This window comes from Solea senegalensis, linkage group LG11, assembly GCF_019176455.1.
Source record: "Solea senegalensis isolate Sse05_10M linkage group LG11, IFAPA_SoseM_1, whole genome shotgun sequence".
Taxonomy (NCBI): domain Eukaryota; kingdom Metazoa; phylum Chordata; class Actinopteri; order Pleuronectiformes; family Soleidae; genus Solea; species Solea senegalensis.
In genome coordinates, this window is record NC_058031.1 from 7516008 (window position 1) to 7535323 (window position 19316).

The window sequence follows — 19316 nt, forward strand, 5'->3', positions numbered from 1 at the left end:
AAACCGGAAATTACTGTTACCCGTTTTACTGAAGGTGCTAGATAAACAAACAAAAGCGGAACGCAATATCACATGTGTTCGTGAACCTGGTTTCACTTAGATGCTTTTCTGTGTATGAATAACAATGATAATGTGTCCCGTGAGCCCCTCGTTATCATAGTGTAAGAGGAGTTAGCATCCCTCTGGCGAAGTGCGTTGGCACTGGCTCCGTCGTTAGAGCTAAGTGGTTAGCGCGACATGTTTATTTTAGTGCTGGGAAGAAGCAGCGCGACATGATGGCACGAAACTGTCGCAGAGTCAGCAAGTAGCTGCGCCTTTTCACTTGAAGGTAAGCGCTGTTAAATATTAAATAAAAACAAATAAACCGAGTGGTGTGTAACAAATATCGTAGCTTGCCACAAGTTGTGTGGATCTCGGCAGGGTTGCGGTTACATAAAACGTGTACGAGTCAACTTACTGCTGACCTGAAGTGCTCCGCATTGTTCAGTGTGTCACACACATACACGCACGCACGCACACACGCGCGCGCGAATGTTACTTACATTGGGAAGTTTTGACTGTGTTGACAGATGGAGCCAAATTCCACTACATTTAACTTCTTATTTCTCTGTCCATAAAAGGTCGTGGTGACACGGGTGTAAAACTTGACTCAAGTTTGAATCAGATCTGCACTCCACATCATCTCCACGCAGCCATCACCATGGCGTGGGCTCTCAAGTTGCCTCTCACGGATGAAGTGATAGAGTCCGGACTGGCTCAGGACTTCGATGCCAGTCTGTCCGGCATCGGCCAGGAGCTCGGTGCCGGGGCATACAGCATGAGGTACAGTGTCGAACAGTGTGGTGAACGGCTCAATTTTAACTGAAAATTTGTTTATTTGGCAGGTACAGTGTACACGAATAAGCATCTATGCAGATGCACCAGAGTTACTATTTTTCACCTGCAGTCCCATGGACAGAAAATAAAACAGCAAGATGAAATAGCAGTCATGATACCACATGTTGTGAAATCAAAACAATCTGCTCCAAGAGTAGAAGCAGAAGGGCAACCACTTGAAAAACGTTATGAATCATCCTACATGTTGAGACTGGCTCTGACCATAACCATTCCATGAACCCTGAATACAAGCTATTATCACCTGGCCTGAGGTGCAAGTTTCCACAATTAAATAAGGTTAGACTGAAAAATGTACACCAGTCAATCTTTCAACTGAATATGGAACTTTGAGGAGCCTTGATCGCCATCTTCTTTTCATCTTGTAATGTGTGTGTGTTTGTGTCTGGGGTTTCTCTTCAAAGAAAACAAAGCTGCTGTTATGCAAGACACATTTCAGGCGTGTTCTGAGTTCTGACAAAGTATTATCGTATAGACGATATATGACAATGACAATGAAGGACTGGTGACACCTGCAATTAGCAGACACAATACAACAGCAATGCTCAAAAGTACCAACAGTTAGTTAAAAATATTCAAACATCTATCCTTATATTGAGACAACAAGATGGCAGAGTAATGTTGGACAGGGCAAATGTATAAATATAAATAAAAAATATTGATGAACCAGTTTTTCATATGTTTTTTGAACAGATAGTTTGAGGCCAGTTCTCCTATATTTCAAGCAAAATGTTGTTTTTGCTGGAGAAAATATCTTGTCCAATTTATGACTATACCTCAAGTACCCAATTAGATGCTGATGTTTATGTATAAATATCAGCAGTGTGTGCTCATCTTTAGTGCTCCCTGTTGACATTTATATACATACAAATTTGATACGGGTGATACAACCAATATTATGTTAGTGTTTTGTCAGTTCAGTTCACTTTATTGTGACACACAGGCTCGTTAATGGGTAATAATAACGACAACAGAACTAAAAATAAACAGTCTAGTTATTCGAACACATACACATATGTTCCAGTGTTTCAAAAAACAGATTGAGAATTTGATTAATTGTCTGAATCATTTAATTATGTTGAATAATTGAGTTGACCACTGGTCACAAACACATGACGAGCTCGTGTCTTGGTAGCTTGAGCCAGAAGATTAAGATAATGTATTTATTAGTATCAAATTAGGATGAAGGATTTTTTATTTTTTTTGAAATTCTGGTCACAGATCTGATCAACAAGGTAGATACATATTTTTGTTTATCCATTTCCATTTGAATATGTATTTGTACATGGAAAAAAGAGGAAATGTTTATAACATTTAATAATCTAGATCTGACAGGCGTGACCAGTGCAATTCAAATCAACTATTAATTAGCTGTGTTTCTCTCCTGGAGGCATTTTGGCCTGATCAGAATGCATTATGTACAGATAAATTCTCTTCACACTAGTACATCAGTATACTTCATGTACATAGCCGGTACTGATATTTACTGTACATGTACCACATTCATTTTTACACTTAATGGAATCTAATGGGAGAAACTATCTATGTCACAATGCAGCTAAGCCCTAAATTATTGAGTGTAAATGTCTGAAATGTCTAAAGTTTCAGTCGAGCTATTTACAGTATGCTGTATCGACACAGTCTTTTTGGAAAGACAGTTATGTCAAATCTGTGTGGATTTTGACAGGCAATTTTCTGTGCTAGAAATCAGTATCTACTTTGTGTCATTTGTTATTTTCTTGCTGGTTAAATTCACTCTCATCTATGTTGCTGCACATGCCGCACAGTTTATGCAGGTTCCCAGGAATTCTCCCGTTGAGAGGAACAATGAGTTAGTCAGTGGATACTTTGGTATTTAGTGATGTTGCCTAAATTTCCAGCTTTATGATTAATGAACCGTAAATCTGATAAAGCCAAAAACCTGTCGTTCTGCTTCTGTGTTAGCTGGAGGTGGTTGCGTGAGATTTTCCCTTATTTTAATCATACGTTTCAAAATAATTTGACAAATTAACAGAGATATTTATTGAAAATTGATGTGGTATAGCGGCTAATGTACAGCTTTGTTCTTTTGTCTCTGTTCCCCAGTGATGTACTTGCCCTCCCCATCTTCAAGCAGGAGGAGTCCAACCTTCCTCCAGACACTGAAAACAAGATCCTTCCCTTCCAGTATGTTCTGTGTGCAGCTACCTCGCCAGCCGTTAAACTGCATGACGAAACACTCACCTACCTCAACCAAGGTTAGCATTGGTGTCTTTTTCAGCTTTGCGTAAAGCGGAAAAGTAATTGGGCTTCTAACCCAGTTCAAATCCCGGGACATGTCAAGGGATGGCATGCACCTGAGCTAGGGACTCAATTCCCCATTGGCTTGTGTGTGTGTTCACTACTGGTGTGTAAAAAGGAAAAATGCAGATGTCGAATCCACTATCACTATTTCTTCTCTGTGTGCAAAAATAACTAGTTCTAATTCTATTCACGTCAAAGAACACAAGCTGTAAGCCACAAAGTTAATTCAATTCCCATTTGTTATTATCTGTGTGGCTGTAAACTATCATAGAGGCAGAGAGACCCCATCACTGTTGAAAAATAGTCTGTAAGGTTATGTTTTTGAAAAACAAGCACCAGTATAGTGACATATTGTTGTCTGACTGTTCAGTCTGTCATGTGTGTTTACAGTGAAAAGCTGAAGGCCAATAAAACACATTAGTTTCTCCTCTATTGCAGATATTGTGATGTGTTATGACTGGTAGTGTATGTAGTATTGTAGAGTTAGAGTAATGCTGTCATTACCACGGGCAAAGGAATTGTCAAAGAAAGAAATGATCTAGCGAGGGTGTAAAAAATGTTGCACTGTTGTGAGAAAGGTAACTGAAAAGGTTAGATATCAGCTGTGAGTGTTCTGTGGCTTGTGTTGTCCTGGTAAGCAACTGAGGTCTACTTTTTCATTACAGGACAGTCCTATGAAATTAGAATGCTCGACAATCGGAAAATTGGGGAGCTTCCAGAAATCACTGGTAAAATGGTGAAGGTGAGATTCTGCCATTTCATGTCATTATACATCAAAGTAGCTGCATTTACACATGTGAAACCTGTAGTAACATCCTTGAATAGCCTTTTCACCTCCTTTTGTTTTTAATCCTCTGCATTTCAGAGCATTATTCGTGTGGTGTTTCATGACCGAAGACTTCAGTATACGGAGCATCAGCAGCTGGAAGGCTGGCGCTGGAACAGGCCTGGTGATCGCATCCTTGACCTTGGTGAGCATTAAGCACAAAAAAAGTCTGTTCTACACATAGGTTCCCAACAGTTCTGGTTCTTTGTCAGTTAATTATCACGCAAGGCTGCACGACAATAACTTTTCCACACAAGCATCCAAAATATCAGAGAAAAGAACCAGAACTGTGACAACGTAGCAGTGGTGATATTTGGAATATTGTGTCCGTTCAGAACTATTTTGATAATGGCCTGTTTTGCGTTGATCCATTGCAGATATTCCCATGTCAATTGGGATAATCGACCCCCGGGCTAACCCTACTCAGCTTAACACTGTGGAGTTCCTTTGGGATCCATCAAAAAGAACCTCAGTTTTTATCCAGGTAGCATGAAGGACCACAATGTTTTCTTGACCTACTCTCACTAATCTCAGGAAATTTACAGCACTTTTGGAGATATTAGTGTTTAGTCCAAAAATGTAATTCTACATGCTATAATTCGTTTTGCAAATATATTTTTTTTATTTCACACACTCAGTATATTATATATATATATATATATATATATATATATATATATATATATATATATATATATATATATATATACATATATATATATATGTGTGTGTGTATATATATATACACACGTGTGTGTTATCACAAATATTTCACCTTTAGATTAAAATATAAGATTCTTTACTTCTTTAGGTTCACTGCATCAGCACAGAATTCACAATGCGCAAGCACGGCGGAGAAAAGGGAGTTCCATTCCGCATCCAGATCGACACTTTCAAGGAAAACGAGAGTGGAGAGTACACGGAGCATCTCCACTCTGCCTCCTGTCAGGTCAAAGTTTTTAAGGTGAGGGAACTGCGAGTGATGGAAAGAAAATGAATGGAAAAACAAACATGATACACTGAAATGCAAACACTTGTTTGTTTTTAATTTCTGCTAGTGATGTTCATGACCGTCACATGACCTGTTTCAGCCTAAAGGTGCAGACAGAAAACAGAAAACGGACAGGGAGAAGATGGAGAAGAGGGCGCCACAGGAAAAGGAGAAGTACCAGCCATCTTATGAAACAACCATCCTGACAGAGGTGAGCGTGATGTTATCTAATGTTATAAAAAACAAACATATTCTTATTGAAACTAGGGCAATTAAAAAAAAAGAAAAAGGAAATAAAGCAGTTGGTTTACGGGTGTTGGCCCCAATTCCATTTAGTTGCACTAATGATTTTTATTGTCAGTTAACCTTCAGCTCTTTTTTTTTTTTTTTAGATTATTTGTGTAGTCTCTGTAATGTAACACAAAAAAGGAAAACAAACGCTTGCTACAGTTTCCCAGAGTCCATAGTGATGTCTTTGAATTCTTTGTTTTGTCTGTTCATGAGCTGAAAAACGAAATAATGTTTATTTCTCTGTGCAGTTATATAGTCCAAAAACAGCAAGAAAAAGAAGCTGTAGAAAGTATTTAGTGAGAATAAAATACAATTATGAAGCTGTTATTCATAATAGTTGTTGCAGGTTAATTACATTATATTACATGCCTTTTAGCAGACGCTTTTATCCAAAGCAACTTACAATGGAATTGAGTACAATCAGCCATAATGTCTTTCGCACACAGGGTCTTAACCACTGAGCCACTCCACCTCAAATTCCAACACATGAACGTAACATTAGTAAATACACATGTGAACGGCACACCAAAGCACAAAGTGTGGATACACTGAATGTGAAATGGGAAGCTGAGACTTTTATGTGACAGCAGCATAAATGTATGACTGAATGTCTTTTGCAGTGTTCTCCCTGGCCTGAGGTCACATATGTGAACAACTCCCCGTCTCCTGGCTTCAACAGCACACACAACAACTTCCCAGTTGCAGAGGGGTATGGGAATTTAAACAGTTTCTACCTTTACGTAAACAATTACTGCCTGTTGTACGATTGTTTAAATTCATCCGAGTGGAAATAAACCGTTAACACATTGGAATCAAGGATTTTACGTGGTTACTTTTTCATTCTCCTCAGAAACGGATCACCAACCCACCAGCCGGAGCCTGTTGTTCAGGTTGCAGATGTAAGTCCACTGCATATTCATTTTCACAAATTCAAAGCCGATTTTTTGTAACACTTCCAAGTGGATTTATGAAATCAGTCTGACCTGTGTCGTGGTGTGAATGAAAGTAGTAGATCATTTAAAATTCATTAGCTGCCAGCTTGACTGAAATTCTTTTCCTTTATTACACAGAAAAATCTAATTATTCACTTTAGCTTTTTTCTCTCAGAATTTGTTACCCACAGCAACACCACAGGACGCACAACAGTGGCTTCACAGAAACCGATTCTCACCCTTCTGTCGGCTCTTCACCAACTTCTCAGGTAAAATGGCTCCCAAATATAAAACTCTTGCAAATTATACACATATGTTCAAGCAGTGTCTCTTTCAGCTGGTAAAAAGACACTTCCCTTACAAGGAGCAGGTGCGGCACACGTAAACCTGTGAAATTAACGTTGTTTCTCTGTCTCAGGGGCAGATTTGTTGAAGCTGACCAGAGAAGATGTCATTCAGATCTGTGGTCCAGCTGATGGCATAAGACTCTTCAATGCACTGAAGGGACGGTGGGTCCTCTTTTGTAAAACCTTTAATTGATATCAAGCATGTCTTTGTACTTTTATGGACATGTTGTTCATTTCTCTGTGTGCCTGCTCTTTACAGCGTGGTACGTCCAAGGCTGACCATCTACGTTTGCCAGGAGTCTCAGCAGTCACGGGAACAGCAACAGAAGCATGAAAACGGAGATGCTGCCACCAACACTTTCTTTAGTCAGTTCCTCTTTACACTTGATGTTCATGCTTGTTTTTTAGCAAAGTAGTTTTGTTTTTTGAATTACACTCTACTTATGGGGCCCTGGGATCTGCAGGACAAGATGGTTTGCATTTCAGCTGTTTGAACCTCTCTGTTCCACGCTGTAGTGCGTAGCCTTTAAATATAAACAAATGTCATGTAGGGTCAAGCCACTGTCAAATGAGTTCACACAGTTCTGATTACGCCTGTCGACTCCCAGCAGCTCTCTGTGTTTCTCAGTATAATGGTGTTAAGATCTTGTGTTGCCCAGCGACATTCCCACACTGCACACAGGAAGTGATTTGTTTTATGTCAAGACAGACTGAGGCAACATTGCATTTGTAAAGCAAGGCTGTTGCAAACAGGAGAGAGTATGACTATCTATCTATCTCTCATTTCTTTGCTCTAGATAACAAAGAAATCATTTAAAAGTGAATCATTTTGGTTTGTGGACAACACAAGACATTTGAGAACATCATCATTTCCAGGTTTGACGAACGCCACTCAACATTTTTTAAGGTTTTCTGACGTTTTATAGACCAAACGATTAATCGAGAAACTAATTGACAGATTAATCGATTATGAAGATAATCGTTAGTTGCAGCTCTAGTGTGTGCGCTGTGATCGTTGGCAGCGTCAGCAGGCTATGTAGTGTCGTACCGGAGGACAACGAATAGCTTGTTATCCTCCTGCTTGGTTAGTGACCCCACAAGAAATCAAGCTTTGTATGAGAATAGACTGCAGGTGTTGAAAAACTGGCCGGAGGGGAGTAGCTGGTCTAGCGCCATTTGTAACCTGCTATTTTACTCTGGTGTACCACAAGGGAAGGGTGCCAAAAAATGGAACAGTTGGGCCCAGTTATTTTGGTACTATTCCTAATGGAAGCATAAAAAATACGTACCGTACCACACCGTTCCACTTGGTGGAAACACGGCTTTATTCAGGTCTGATAGTACTGCTTGGTTTTCATATAAGGAAACCCCATAAGAAAAATGGTACATCGTTTCTGGTCGCTAAAATCAAACCTCAATAACGCACCGAAAGTTCCACACTAAAGTTTTAAGCTAACCAGCTGCCTGCTGTAGCTTCATATTTACTTCACAGAAATGAGACTGTCATCAGTTTCCCCCAACTGTTAAGTTTTTGTTTATCTGAGGACAATGCTGTCTTTGTTCTGCTGTGGTCACAGCTGCTAATCATGTCTACATCTCTTTCTCTCTGATTTGTGTTGTCAATTATTTGCAGGAGTAAACATTGTCTAAAGATGACAGTGCTGTACTCACTCATTAAGTAGAAGAATTTACTGAGAAAAGGATTTGTTTTTGATTTCTGCATTTCTGTTTGGTTGCAGTATATCATGCCATCTACCTGGAGGAGCTTACAGCTGCTGAGCTCACAGAGAAGATCGCTCAGCTCTTCAACATCTCATCCAGACAGATCAACCAGATCTTTAAACAGGGTCCCACTGGCATCCATGTGATTGTCAGTGATGAGGTACAGAATTCTGCTTTTGTTCCGTAATCCTCTGCTCTCTTCCTCTTCTTAAGTTAGATTCACTAAAAGAAATGACACAGCTACAAATGAAACACTATTAATTCTGTTCGTCCGTCTACAAACAGAAAATCCTTATTTACACACACACACACACACACACACACACACTCGCAAATGAGATGAGATATCATGCTTTTCCATATTAAATAATTCACTGTCTCTTCAACAGATGATTCAGAACTTCCAGGATGAAGTATGTTTTGTTCTGGACACAATGAAAGGTATGCGTGATTGATTTCTATATTTTATCATATATTCTCTGTGAGCTTTTTCAGTGCAGCTTTATTAATAAAACCTTCTCTTACTATTTTTATCTTTTCTTTTCCAGACGACACAAATGATGGCTACCACATCATCTTGAAATGAATACTGGGAAGGAGATTTGCGTAGCTTTTCTTTAGACCGGATCCAGTCAGCCCCTGTAGAATTCTGTACTCCTCACTGTTCTTGGAATATGTGGTGATGCATACCCCAAAAGTCTTGAGGCTGCTAGGAGGAACATGTGACTGGAGCATCTCTCCTTACTCTACCTTATTGTCTTACTTTTGAGGGAGTGACTCTTTAATCTGCAGTGAAGTAACCTTCTCCTTCACGCCCTGCCATTTTCTCCCTTAAATGGTTGCGTTTCCCTTTGTCGCTTATGTCTCATGCAAAGGGTTAGTGGCGCGACAGCTGCTATCGCTGTCTATGTGTCTGTCGAGCATCTGGTGTGCCAAAGCTCTGTGTTTCAGAATTTGTCATCTCTCTTTTTTTTTTTAAAAAAAGTACACCAACCAAAAAAGAAAAGCCAAGAAAAAGAAAAACGGTTACAATGACAGAACAGGCAGCAGTCAGTGGCTGTCTGTCTTCATGCTAGACTGTCGTATGGGATCGACATTAATGCCAGTACGCAAGAAACGTGTAGCTGACACGCTCGTATCAAAGAGGCATTTAATCAGCAGTTGGGACAAAGAAGGAAACTGCTGGAATACAGCTATGCTTCTTCAATTCCTCTGAGACCTAACCTACGTGTGTCCTTTTGAAAAAAAACAAACAAACGTGGTATTCCAGATTCCCTGTCACTTTTAGGTCCTATCGTAGTTAGCGTAGCATACATACTGTCACCTGTGATTGTTACTTTGAATCATGATTCACGATGAAACACTATCTACGTAAATAATCACACCAGCAAACTATCACTGGTCCATGTGCTTCATATCCCTATCCACTTATTTAGTCTATTTTTGGTCATTTTTAAGTAGATCATGGTTTTAAGACGCTTTCATGATGAATCACACGTTATGTCAGCAGATTATTTTAATTCTCTGTTGTTGATTTTTTTAAACTTGCTTACAATTCTTCATCTTTTTTATTTTTTATTTTTTGGGGATGTTGCCACGTCTAAATACCAATATGTGTATGTACTGGTTGTTGTGCACACCAGAGCTGCATGTGAGTCGATAAAGTTAGTTTATGTTCAATTGATTGTACTGCTTACATTAAACTGATAGCTTGGTCTTCTAGATGTCCATCGTAGCCCCATCTCATAATCATTATTAAAACACTTACCCATGTACTAACTGTCATCTGTTTCTCTCCAGACAGTCTTTGCAAAAGTAAAAAAAATATTTTTAACTATAGCCTCCATTATTAAAATGACCTTGTATCATTTTCCCCCCATTTTATGCACACAAAAAATTGAATTACGTAGCTCATATGTCTCTCAAATATCCAAACATGCCACAAACCCTGTGATTCCCACTCCGTACCGTACCCCAAGGGAAGGGTGTTGAAAAATGGAACAGTTTGGGCATGGTTATTTTGGTACTATTCCTAATGAAAACACAAAAAAACTAACATACTGTACAGTACCAACCCCCACCATAATATTCAACTTTATTTTCATGGGTACTAGAATTTCTTATTCTGTGAACCTCGACGAGTACAAGAAATGATATATAAAAACGTGAATATTGAATATAATAGTATATTCAAATGTAAAAGGAGCTAGTGCAGATAGATAAATCGGATTCACTTTATACATAATTCAAGGCTTTTTCCTTTGTTGGACAAATGAAGCCGACTACCAACATGGATTGTCCTAGATTTGTTGCCATGGGAACAAGGTTTTAATAAAACCTTAGTAATCATGTCATGTACTGAGAATTAGCTTTAGCTGCAAGGTTTGTAATAATAATAACAGTATAATACCATCCGTGTCGTGGTACTGTGTAAATTCTCACATCTGTTTCTCCTCAATATGAACAAAGAAGCCCCCGCCGCCCCACCCCCTCAAAAAAAAGCACTATATTTCCCAGCATGCTCCGGTGCAGGAGATGCCTGTGATGTCACAATAAGTATATATACGGCTACAGGGAAGAATTTCTGCCTCCATTGTTACACTGTAACAAGCGGGGCCGGGGCGAAGCCGGGGGAGAAGAAAGGCGTCTTCTCTCCACAGCGTTAGCAACATTTTAACCAAGCCGCTAAATTTTCGCTTCACACTTTGAGAAGACGACATAAAGTGTTATTTATCCCAGCCGAGCGAAGCGAAGCCGCCCCGGTGAGAGAGGGAGAGACACTGAGACACACACAGAGAAAGAAAGAGAGAGAGAGAGAGGGAGGGAAAAAAAACGGATAAACGGACACAGATGTCAGCGGATTTCTTCAGGTCTTACACCAGAAAGATAAGATTATTTACATTCATTATTTTTTTTTTGCACTAAGAATGTCGAGGAGTAAACCGCAGCTTCTCTTATGACACCCCTTCTTTCTTTTCTTTCTTTCTCTCTCCGCCGGCTGCCCTTTAAATAGACAGACATGCTACATTTAAATCAAACCGACAGCTTTTATAGACAGCTCCTTCTCCCTGTCTGCTGTGTTCACTGTGCAGAACAATGAGCATGGAGCCTGAAGTAGCCTGATACACTCAGATGTGCTGTGTGTGTGTGTCACACAAGTGTTGCAGGTTGACAATCACTGAGGGTTAGCAGCAGCTCTGCTCCACGGCTGCAGTTTGGGTCTGGACACTCGCTGTGGGGGGTTTTGCACAAAGAAAGGAAAAGAAAAGAAAAGCATAAAAAAACATCTGACTGGACATCTGAGAGGTTGATGTGCAGCTGACATTGGACAGAGAAGAGACCTGCGAGGAGGTTGGAATAAGGGTCCCTGTTTCTGCCTCAGGTAAGAAGAGGTTTTCACTGGTTTGCCATTGTGTGTGTGTGTGTGTTATAGGAGTAAAAAATTAAAGGAGCTGGTATACTGGAGAGAGAGAGAGGGCTTTGCCTGTCAGACTGATAACCAACCTCCCCCCACACAGTCTGGTCAGTTTGCTGCAGACACACACACCTCATTCAGACACTACCTCTCCCTGAGGGTAAATAAACCACAAAGTCACAGTTTTCTTTAAACACACTGTATTCTGTCACAGTTCAACAAGAAGAAAGGTCTGTAAATGAACTGGAGGGTGACTGTTTTTTTTTCTCTCCCCCCTTATCAAAATGCAGCCTCTGCTCTATTTGCTCTATTTATACAACTGCATGAGTCCCAGTTGAAAAAATGGTTCACATCAGTGCTTTTAACTGCACCAGTGTGTGTCTGCACTGATCCTGCGAGTCCTGCACTTTTGTTTGTCATGGCCTCCTCGCTCACAACATATTATAGCAACCTTATGAACCTTAAAAGTGCACCTTTTTTTCTCTCCTGCATCATGATCTGAGCAACAAGACGTGGCACAACTAGGCTGCATGATGTCAGAAAATGATTTGATATGCTATTATGTTGAATATTGTGATAATGATATGACTAAATGAACAAATACCTGAATATATGATGTTACTGCTTTGGTTCACTGCTCACACAGACAGTGAGTTGCCTTTATAGACCGTGAAGAAAGATGAATATGTGCATCATTTCCATTCCAACATGCTTTTATTGAAAATAATTGTCCCTTACTACCTTGATTGATTGTGGAAGTAAGATTAAACCAGCTGCACTGCCTTTCATTGCAGTTGTCTCACCAATTATCTTCTTTCTTTTTTCTTTTCTTTTTTAATATATATACATTATACTAATATATATTGCATATGTTAATATTGCAGTGATGATACATTTGCAATCCTGGCTGGGCTGGAAGTTTTTCTTTGACATCAGTGACATCACCACAGCTGCAGTAGTTGTTGGATTATTCACTGTCCTCACAGCAGCTCCGGGTTTAGTCTCTGTATGGCATCATGTCTCACAGTATAGCCTGTAAGGACACACTGCACTGCTCTGTATTGTGTGTGTAAATAAGGATTTTCTGTTTGTAGACTTAAAAAACAAACAAACATAATTAATAGTGTTTCATTTGTAGCTGTGTCATTTCTTTTAATGATAATTTGATGTTGTTGTTGTCAGGAGCATGTGACATTTTAAACCAACACTCAGTTAATAATCGTTTGTATACAGATGAAGAACTGCATGATGAACTAGTAATTACATTTAAAAGCAGCTTAGTCATCCTGCAGGAAGTGCTAATATGATATGCACAAGGTGCAGTTTTGGACATGGACACACTGTCACTAAGAGCAAGTATCACTGATTTTCATACGTTCACGTCTTGTTAATATAGAACTTAATGCACTGCAGTGTGAACTTATATCATCACATATACATTTGGCAGTGTCTGTTCACCTTGTGTGACCTCTCCGGCTAATTTAATGTAAATGTGATCAGCTGCAGCTTTCACATTCACTCACATTCACCTGCTCTCTATAGCAGAACCTAAGAGAAAATTAATAAATGAGTGTGGAGCTATGGGGATGATTTGCTCTCTCATAGCTGTGTGTATGAACCGTGCTTGCCTAGTTGCCATGGTGACGTTTTAGACTTGATTTTAAAGAAGGATTTCATGTGAGGAAGGATGGAGGATGTGTGTGTGTCTGTCAATGGTAAATGATGGAAATGGAGCACAGATGAAAGAAGTCGGGACCAAACTGTTGTGATGTTGAGGAAGGAGTTTAACCAAGAGCATGTCGATATAAACGATCCACTTCTCTGATTGACGAAAAAAGAACACAGAGTATCCACTCTGCCACTCGTTTCCTCTCTCATGCACGCCATTTACTCTCTGCCCTCAGACACCAAGTTTCCATGGAGGCAGGTTCGTCCCTCAGCCTCAAACGACGATATGAAGAGGTGGACAACAACTCTCCATTCTCTACACCTAAGGACTCTGACGATGACATATCCAGCAGCGACAGCGCTGACAGCTGCGACAGCCTCAACCCCCCTTCCAGCACTGCATTTACCCGTGAGCAACAACAACTGCAGTCACATTATATACCCAGCGTCAATTAGAGAAAGTACTACACTCATTACTCACGCACCACTTTGCATTACAAATGTCTTCCTCTTCTCCCGTTGCAGCCACCTCCATCCTCAGACGGCACAAGCCGTCACCAGGGGGGAAACGGGTTCGCTTTGATGTGGTGACAGTTTATTACTTCCCCCGGCGGCAGGGCTTCACGAGCGTGCCCAGCCAAGGGGGCAGCTCGCTGGGCATGGCACGTCACCACTCCTCCATCAGGCACTACACGCTGGGCGAGTTTGCTCGTGAGCAGGAGAGCAGCCACAGGCACACGCTGCGTCAACATCTGCGCCAGGAGAAACTCAACGCGCGCAAGATGAAGGTACATTCAGAGAGTGTTTTGAATTCTCTGAAATACTTTTCTGAATATTTATACACAGTAGTCCTGATAGGTTGTTTTTTTTTAACTTAATTTAAGGATCTGAGCACTTCCAGCACTATTGTTGTTTGAATATAGTATAGCTCATTAAGACAAATTAAATAGTGAATCAGTCCCCCTTGTCTCCACAGGTAGTCCATAATTACAGTTTATTTGTATAGCACCTTCATAAATATAAAAGTGTTTAGCTTTTAAATATACACAAATGTCTGTTACAGTAAGCCTATTAGCTCTACACAACTTTATCAGAATTTTTCAGTGTGTTGATGTTGTGATGATTTTGTGCTACCCTGTGACATTTTCATGCTGCGAACAGGAAGTGATTCATATTATGTTATGTCAAGACAGCTAGTAAAGGAAGAAGTATGGAGTATGACTGAAAACACAAAGATGTGGCCACAAAAACAAATTGCAGAATTGCTCAAAAAAATGTGTCAAACTGGACAAACACTTCTTGTCCCTGCCCACTCCTGTGCAAACACTCCCTTAGTCAGGTCTGTTAGTTTTGGATGACAGAGCCTGTTTTCGGATGAAGGATGCAGCATATAAATAATGTTGCATCATTTCTGTTCACAAAGTGAGGTTGAATAACACTGAAAACAACAAAAATCCCCAAAAGGTACGAACTGCACCTCAAAACTAAGTACACAAATTTAAAAAAACACCTTTACATACAATAATGTACAAGGATTAAAAGCAAGTGTGGAATAAAAGTGAGTAAAATTATAATAATACTGAAATATTATCTGTGAACCAGATGATCCAAATGACTCTCATAACTCTCGACCACAGCTGACAAGGAACGGCACAGTGGAGTGCGCTCAGGCTGACCTGCTGACTCTGGAGGACGTGTCAGACGAGGACCTGGACGTGGACGGCGTGGAGGTGGACGACTGCTTCTTCTTGCAGCCGCTGCCCACAAAGCGGCGCCGAGCCCTGCTCCGGGCCTCCGGCATCGCTCGCATTGATGCGCAGGAGAAAGCCGAGCTCAGAGCCATCCGCCTCTCACGGGAGGAGTGTGGTTGTGACTGCCGTCTGTATTGTGACCCCCGACACTGTGGCTGCAGCCAGGCGGGAATTAAATGCCAGGTGATGGTTTGGCAGAGTGAATGTGCAAAAAGAAGCGAGATTCTGAGATTTATGGATTTTTTCATGGTAGGGAAAGCGCACAGCATAAAAAAAAGATTAATTAATGAATACGATTGAGCTGTTTCGGTGGCATTTGTAATTAATGTGCAAAATGTCTAATACATTTTTTCTTAAATTTAAAACAACAACATTTATACATTAAAAGCAGATTTAAATCGATGGGAAAACATTTCTGAGGCTAATACTGTATACAACAAATGGTAGAACTGTAAATGACAATTTCACTGCGTGACCAGGCCAACATTGTGCATCCATGACATTAAAAACTGTATGTAAATGGAGAGAAAAAAACAGAATGATTGGTCAGGCCGTGTTTGTTTGTTTTTACTCATCAAGAGAAAGGACACCTCTGTCTGAACCTGTTAAATTACACAGTTACCAGATAATTGGCTTGTTTTTGTACTGCTTCATCTGTGTGTGATCTCTAAGTTTAGTGTCAGTAACTTATGAAGATGGGTTTGTTGATTTTACTGTTCAAGTAGACAAACTACTCCACCTGTCCCTCATCAAATACAGTGAAAGTGAAATTGTTATTGGCTTTCTTTCCCAGGTGGATCGCATGTCTTTCCCGTGTGGCTGCTCTCGCGACGGCTGTGGCAACATGGCAGGTCGTATCGAGTTCAACCCACTCCGTGTGAGAACTCACTACTTGCACACCATCATGAAACTGGACCTGGAGAAGAGGAGGATGCTCATCCAGGGACCCGGGGACCCATATGCTGAATCTGACCCAATATTCTCCCCCACTTCCACTTGTCCTACTTCCCCAGACCTGTCCTCCATTGCTGGCCTGGACTCTGAGCTGGAGGAGGTGCAGGCGGTCGTGGAGGTTCAGGATCTGCTGGCAGAGGAGGACATATTGGAGCGAGAGAACGAGACAGCTGTGCTACACCTGCAGAGTGCAGAGGAGCAGGAGAGGAGGGAGAGGGAGGAGGCTAATGGGGAAGCAGTGCAGCCGGAGCTAGACACCGGAGGTCTTGCAGAGCAGCCTCTCTGCCTTCTGCCTGCTGCTTTGGGAGGGGAGCTCTCTGAACAGGCAGAGGTTCCAGGGGTGGAGCAGGTCCTTCTGCAGGGGCCGTTCCCCACCGGAGCTACGGTGTTGTGCATCACTGACAACCAGGAGGAGAGCCCATCTGACCTCCTCAGTAACACAACATCTCTGCTCTACTATCAACTCAGCCCAATAGAGCCTGCAGCCTTTGAGGCCCTGCCTCGAGCGGAGGAGGAGATGAGAGAGAAACGCGCAGGAGGAGGAGGCGAGTGTGTGGAGGGGAAACAAGTAGAAGAGTCACAGGGTGACACGCCTGAAAAAATCCCCAGTAGGCAGAGTTTGGGCAAGTCTCTGAGCTCAGAGGGTTGTGTGGCAGCAGTGGTGGAGAAGGCGCCGCATCATCAGCACAGTCTCCCTGAAGATCAATGCCAACGCGAGTCCGCGGCTGCAGTGGATCGACTTCCTCCTGAAGTTTAATCCCAGCTTCTCTGCAGATATTTTGCACAATAGCTTCATCAAAGATGAATAAATTACACATTTCACACTTGTTACTGCTATCATGACAAATGATTACAGGTTGCAATCTCTTGTGGTGACTGTCACTAAGATATGTGGAGGATACATGATGAGGGTGTGTGTGTGTGGGGGGGGAAGAGATACTGAAAGCACAGACCACTCCCCGGAAGTGATAGGCAACATTGTACGTAATTCTGTTGGGGGTGATAAACGCGGCCTTAATGGAAAAAAAACATAAAAACACTTGTGTGTGGGAGTCATTGGTCGATGACACGTACAGCCGGTAGTGCTTTGTGTTCATTTTCACAGCAGACGCAGTGTGTGAATGCTGACATAAGCCTTTTTGTTTGGTGGTATATAAAGCTATCAACACTAACACAAATTGCTGGCGTACTCTCAGATACTTTTCCGGCTTAGGTTCCATTGCAGTCTTTGTGCTGTAGTCAAGCCAAATGAAGGCCTCTGATAGTGTCCTCCGCTGAAAAATAGACCTAATAGTCCTGGAAATACTTGTTTATTTGTGTACTGTATATGCATTTGCGACGTGAACGACAGAGCCGAGATCGCTGCTTTTTTTTCGTTCTTCTTTGAAACATGTATGTACTGTATGCACATAGTGAACTGAAGACAGTGGGTTGCTCTGCTGCATCGAGACATGAAGGTAAAGCAGCACAGAGCGGCAGACTGACGCTGGCTGCTCGTGCAAATGCAGTTAATTGGTCAAAAAATATAAACGGTGAAAAAAAAGAAAAAAAGAAACCTAGTTTATCTGTAGTTGCAATGCCTATGATATTATTTCTTTGAGAAATGTGTGTTTTGTGAATTAGGTAATGTTTTTTTTTTTCATTTAAAGAGAGAGAAAGGAAGTTATTTCCTTCACAAAGCTATACTGTAATGTCATGTTGCTTGTTGTCATGTCATGAGGAAATGCCAGAATAGATTTTCCACTTGTTAAAGTCATAAATGATCTCGTTAACTCTTTAGATATCATAATAATATGAAGAAAATCAGCATTTAAAGATTCAAAGAAAACAACAGCCTGTGCTCATGAAGGTAGTTATATGAGATCAAATTATGTGATGTTACTAATTTATCCAAAGGGTTGACAACAACCTGAGTTTGTATATTTTATGTTCAATCTGTATGTGTATGTGTGTGTGTGCCTACTTCACATTTGTATGCCTATATGAGCGATGAAGGTGTGTTTGTATCTGAGTGTGAGCTCAGATGTATGTTAAATCCTGAAAGATTACATATTTACATTTCATTGTATTTCTCTCTGCCATCATGGAAACAAAAAAAAAAGAAATGGTTTTAAAGGAAATCTTTCTCACTGACTGATACTGAGGAGCAAAGTGAAGAAGAGCCTCTTGTAGGAAACGCAATATAGCTACTGCACTGCAAATCCTTAATGTGGCAGTTATGGGATGAGGTGTGCTGTCTTTGCGTGTGTAAATGCAATCGTGTAAATGTCCTTTTTAAGGTTGTGTCTGAGTGATACGTGTGTGAGTGTGTGTGTGTGTGTGTGTGGACTCTTCTTACACACAACACACTCCTTTGTTTTGTTGCTTTTGCCGAACACAGGATGTGCTGCCGTGTATGAGATGTCTTTTAAATTCAGTGGTCTTAATATAAACCTGCTTAAGAGTTGCACCAAAGCAGTGGTTTCATGCCTAATTAAAAGATGCTCTCATCCATCAGAGTTTAACAAAGAAAGTCTCAAGGCTGTGGGTCTGTTGTGGCTCTTTTGTCCTCGCGTGACTTTTGCTTTGCAATAGTACCATTTTGAAGTGATGATGATGATGATGATGATTACAAGCTGCCCATTGTTGCGCTTTTTGTCCTCGGTGTTCCACTAATAGACTTGGGTCTGGAACCACTGCATCAAATTAACTCTAGTACACCATGTGATTGTGTGTTTGTCCGTGTGAGTGAGGTGAATCAGTGTGACTGCTGACGAGACTGAGATGTTTTGACTTAATCTAAACGGCTGTGAGAATCACTCTCATGCTAACTGTTGCCTAAAGTGGACACAAAGGTTTTTTTTATACAAAATAAAATAAAACACTAATTTCAAAAGGATAATGTTTGTCGGTTTGTGTTTTTGAATTTACTTTGTTGACAAATACAGGATTTAAAGGTTATTCCCTCTCAGCATGTTATGATACTATTAATATGATTAACAGTATAATCTTCTTTGTATCTTAAATATTAAATATTACTGTTTATTAAAGCCATGAGGCAGACAGCACATAATACAAGTATTTAAAGTAATATAATATATAAATATAATAATATTTTCAAAAAGGGGGGTAATTATTTAGTTTATTTGACTGGGCAATTATAATAACTATTAATCAAAAATTGATTTGACCTTAGACTGTGTTTTTACACCAAAGCAGAGAGGCAGAATATGAGTTACCTTTTTCCTTTGTGTCTGGAGGTC

At 40.6% G+C, this 19316-nt stretch overlaps 2 protein-coding genes across 2 annotated transcripts; both read left to right on the forward strand.

The window, feature by feature from the left end:
* Positions 1-10061, forward strand: tfcp2 (transcription factor CP2). Its single transcript, XM_044038284.1, has 16 exons — positions 1-328; positions 621-822; positions 2980-3131; positions 3843-3919; positions 4043-4148; positions 4381-4487; positions 4815-4967; positions 5095-5205; positions 5906-5994; positions 6136-6184; positions 6393-6486; positions 6636-6726; positions 6824-6930; positions 8304-8446; positions 8676-8727; positions 8835-10061. The coding sequence occupies exons 2-16, from the start codon at positions 701-703 to the stop codon at positions 8870-8872; spliced, it is 1491 nt and encodes a 496-aa protein (XP_043894219.1). The 5' UTR covers positions 1-328; positions 621-700; the 3' UTR covers positions 8873-10061.
* An 805-nt stretch (positions 10062-10866) lies between these two features.
* On the forward strand, positions 10867-18949 carry csrnp2 (cysteine-serine-rich nuclear protein 2). Its single transcript, XM_044038281.1, has 5 exons — positions 10867-11668; positions 13606-13778; positions 13895-14157; positions 15007-15303; positions 15914-18949. Exons 2-5 carry the CDS (start codon positions 13619-13621, stop codon positions 16829-16831), a joined length of 1638 nt encoding a protein of 545 aa, XP_043894216.1. The 5' UTR covers positions 10867-11668; positions 13606-13618; the 3' UTR covers positions 16832-18949.
* Positions 18950-19316: the final 367 nt, after the last annotated feature.

What these genes read in the sequence shown, in the direction of transcription:
- csrnp2 (XM_044038281.1), top strand. Translation starts at nt 13,619, where the DNA reads ATGGAGGCAGGTTCGTCCCTCAGCCTCAAACGACGATATGAAGAGGTG. An exon ending in TTCCAGCACTGCATTTACCC is followed by an intron (nt 13,779 to 13,894) that starts GTGAGCAACAAC and finishes CTCCCGTTGCAG; the next exon opens with CCACCTCCATCCTCAGACGG. An exon ending in TCAACGCGCGCAAGATGAAG is followed by an intron (nt 14,158 to 15,006) that starts GTACATTCAGAG and finishes TCTCGACCACAG; the next exon opens with CTGACAAGGAACGGCACAGT.
- tfcp2 (XM_044038284.1), top strand. Translation starts at nt 701, where the DNA reads ATGGCGTGGGCTCTCAAGTTGCCTCTCACGGATGAAGTGATAGAGTCC. An exon ending in AAACAACCATCCTGACAGAG is followed by an intron (nt 5,206 to 5,905) that starts GTGAGCGTGATG and finishes TGTCTTTTGCAG; the next exon opens with TGTTCTCCCTGGCCTGAGGT. An exon ending in TGCCACCAACACTTTCTTTA is followed by an intron (nt 6,931 to 8,303) that starts GTCAGTTCCTCT and finishes GTTTGGTTGCAG; the next exon opens with TATATCATGCCATCTACCTG.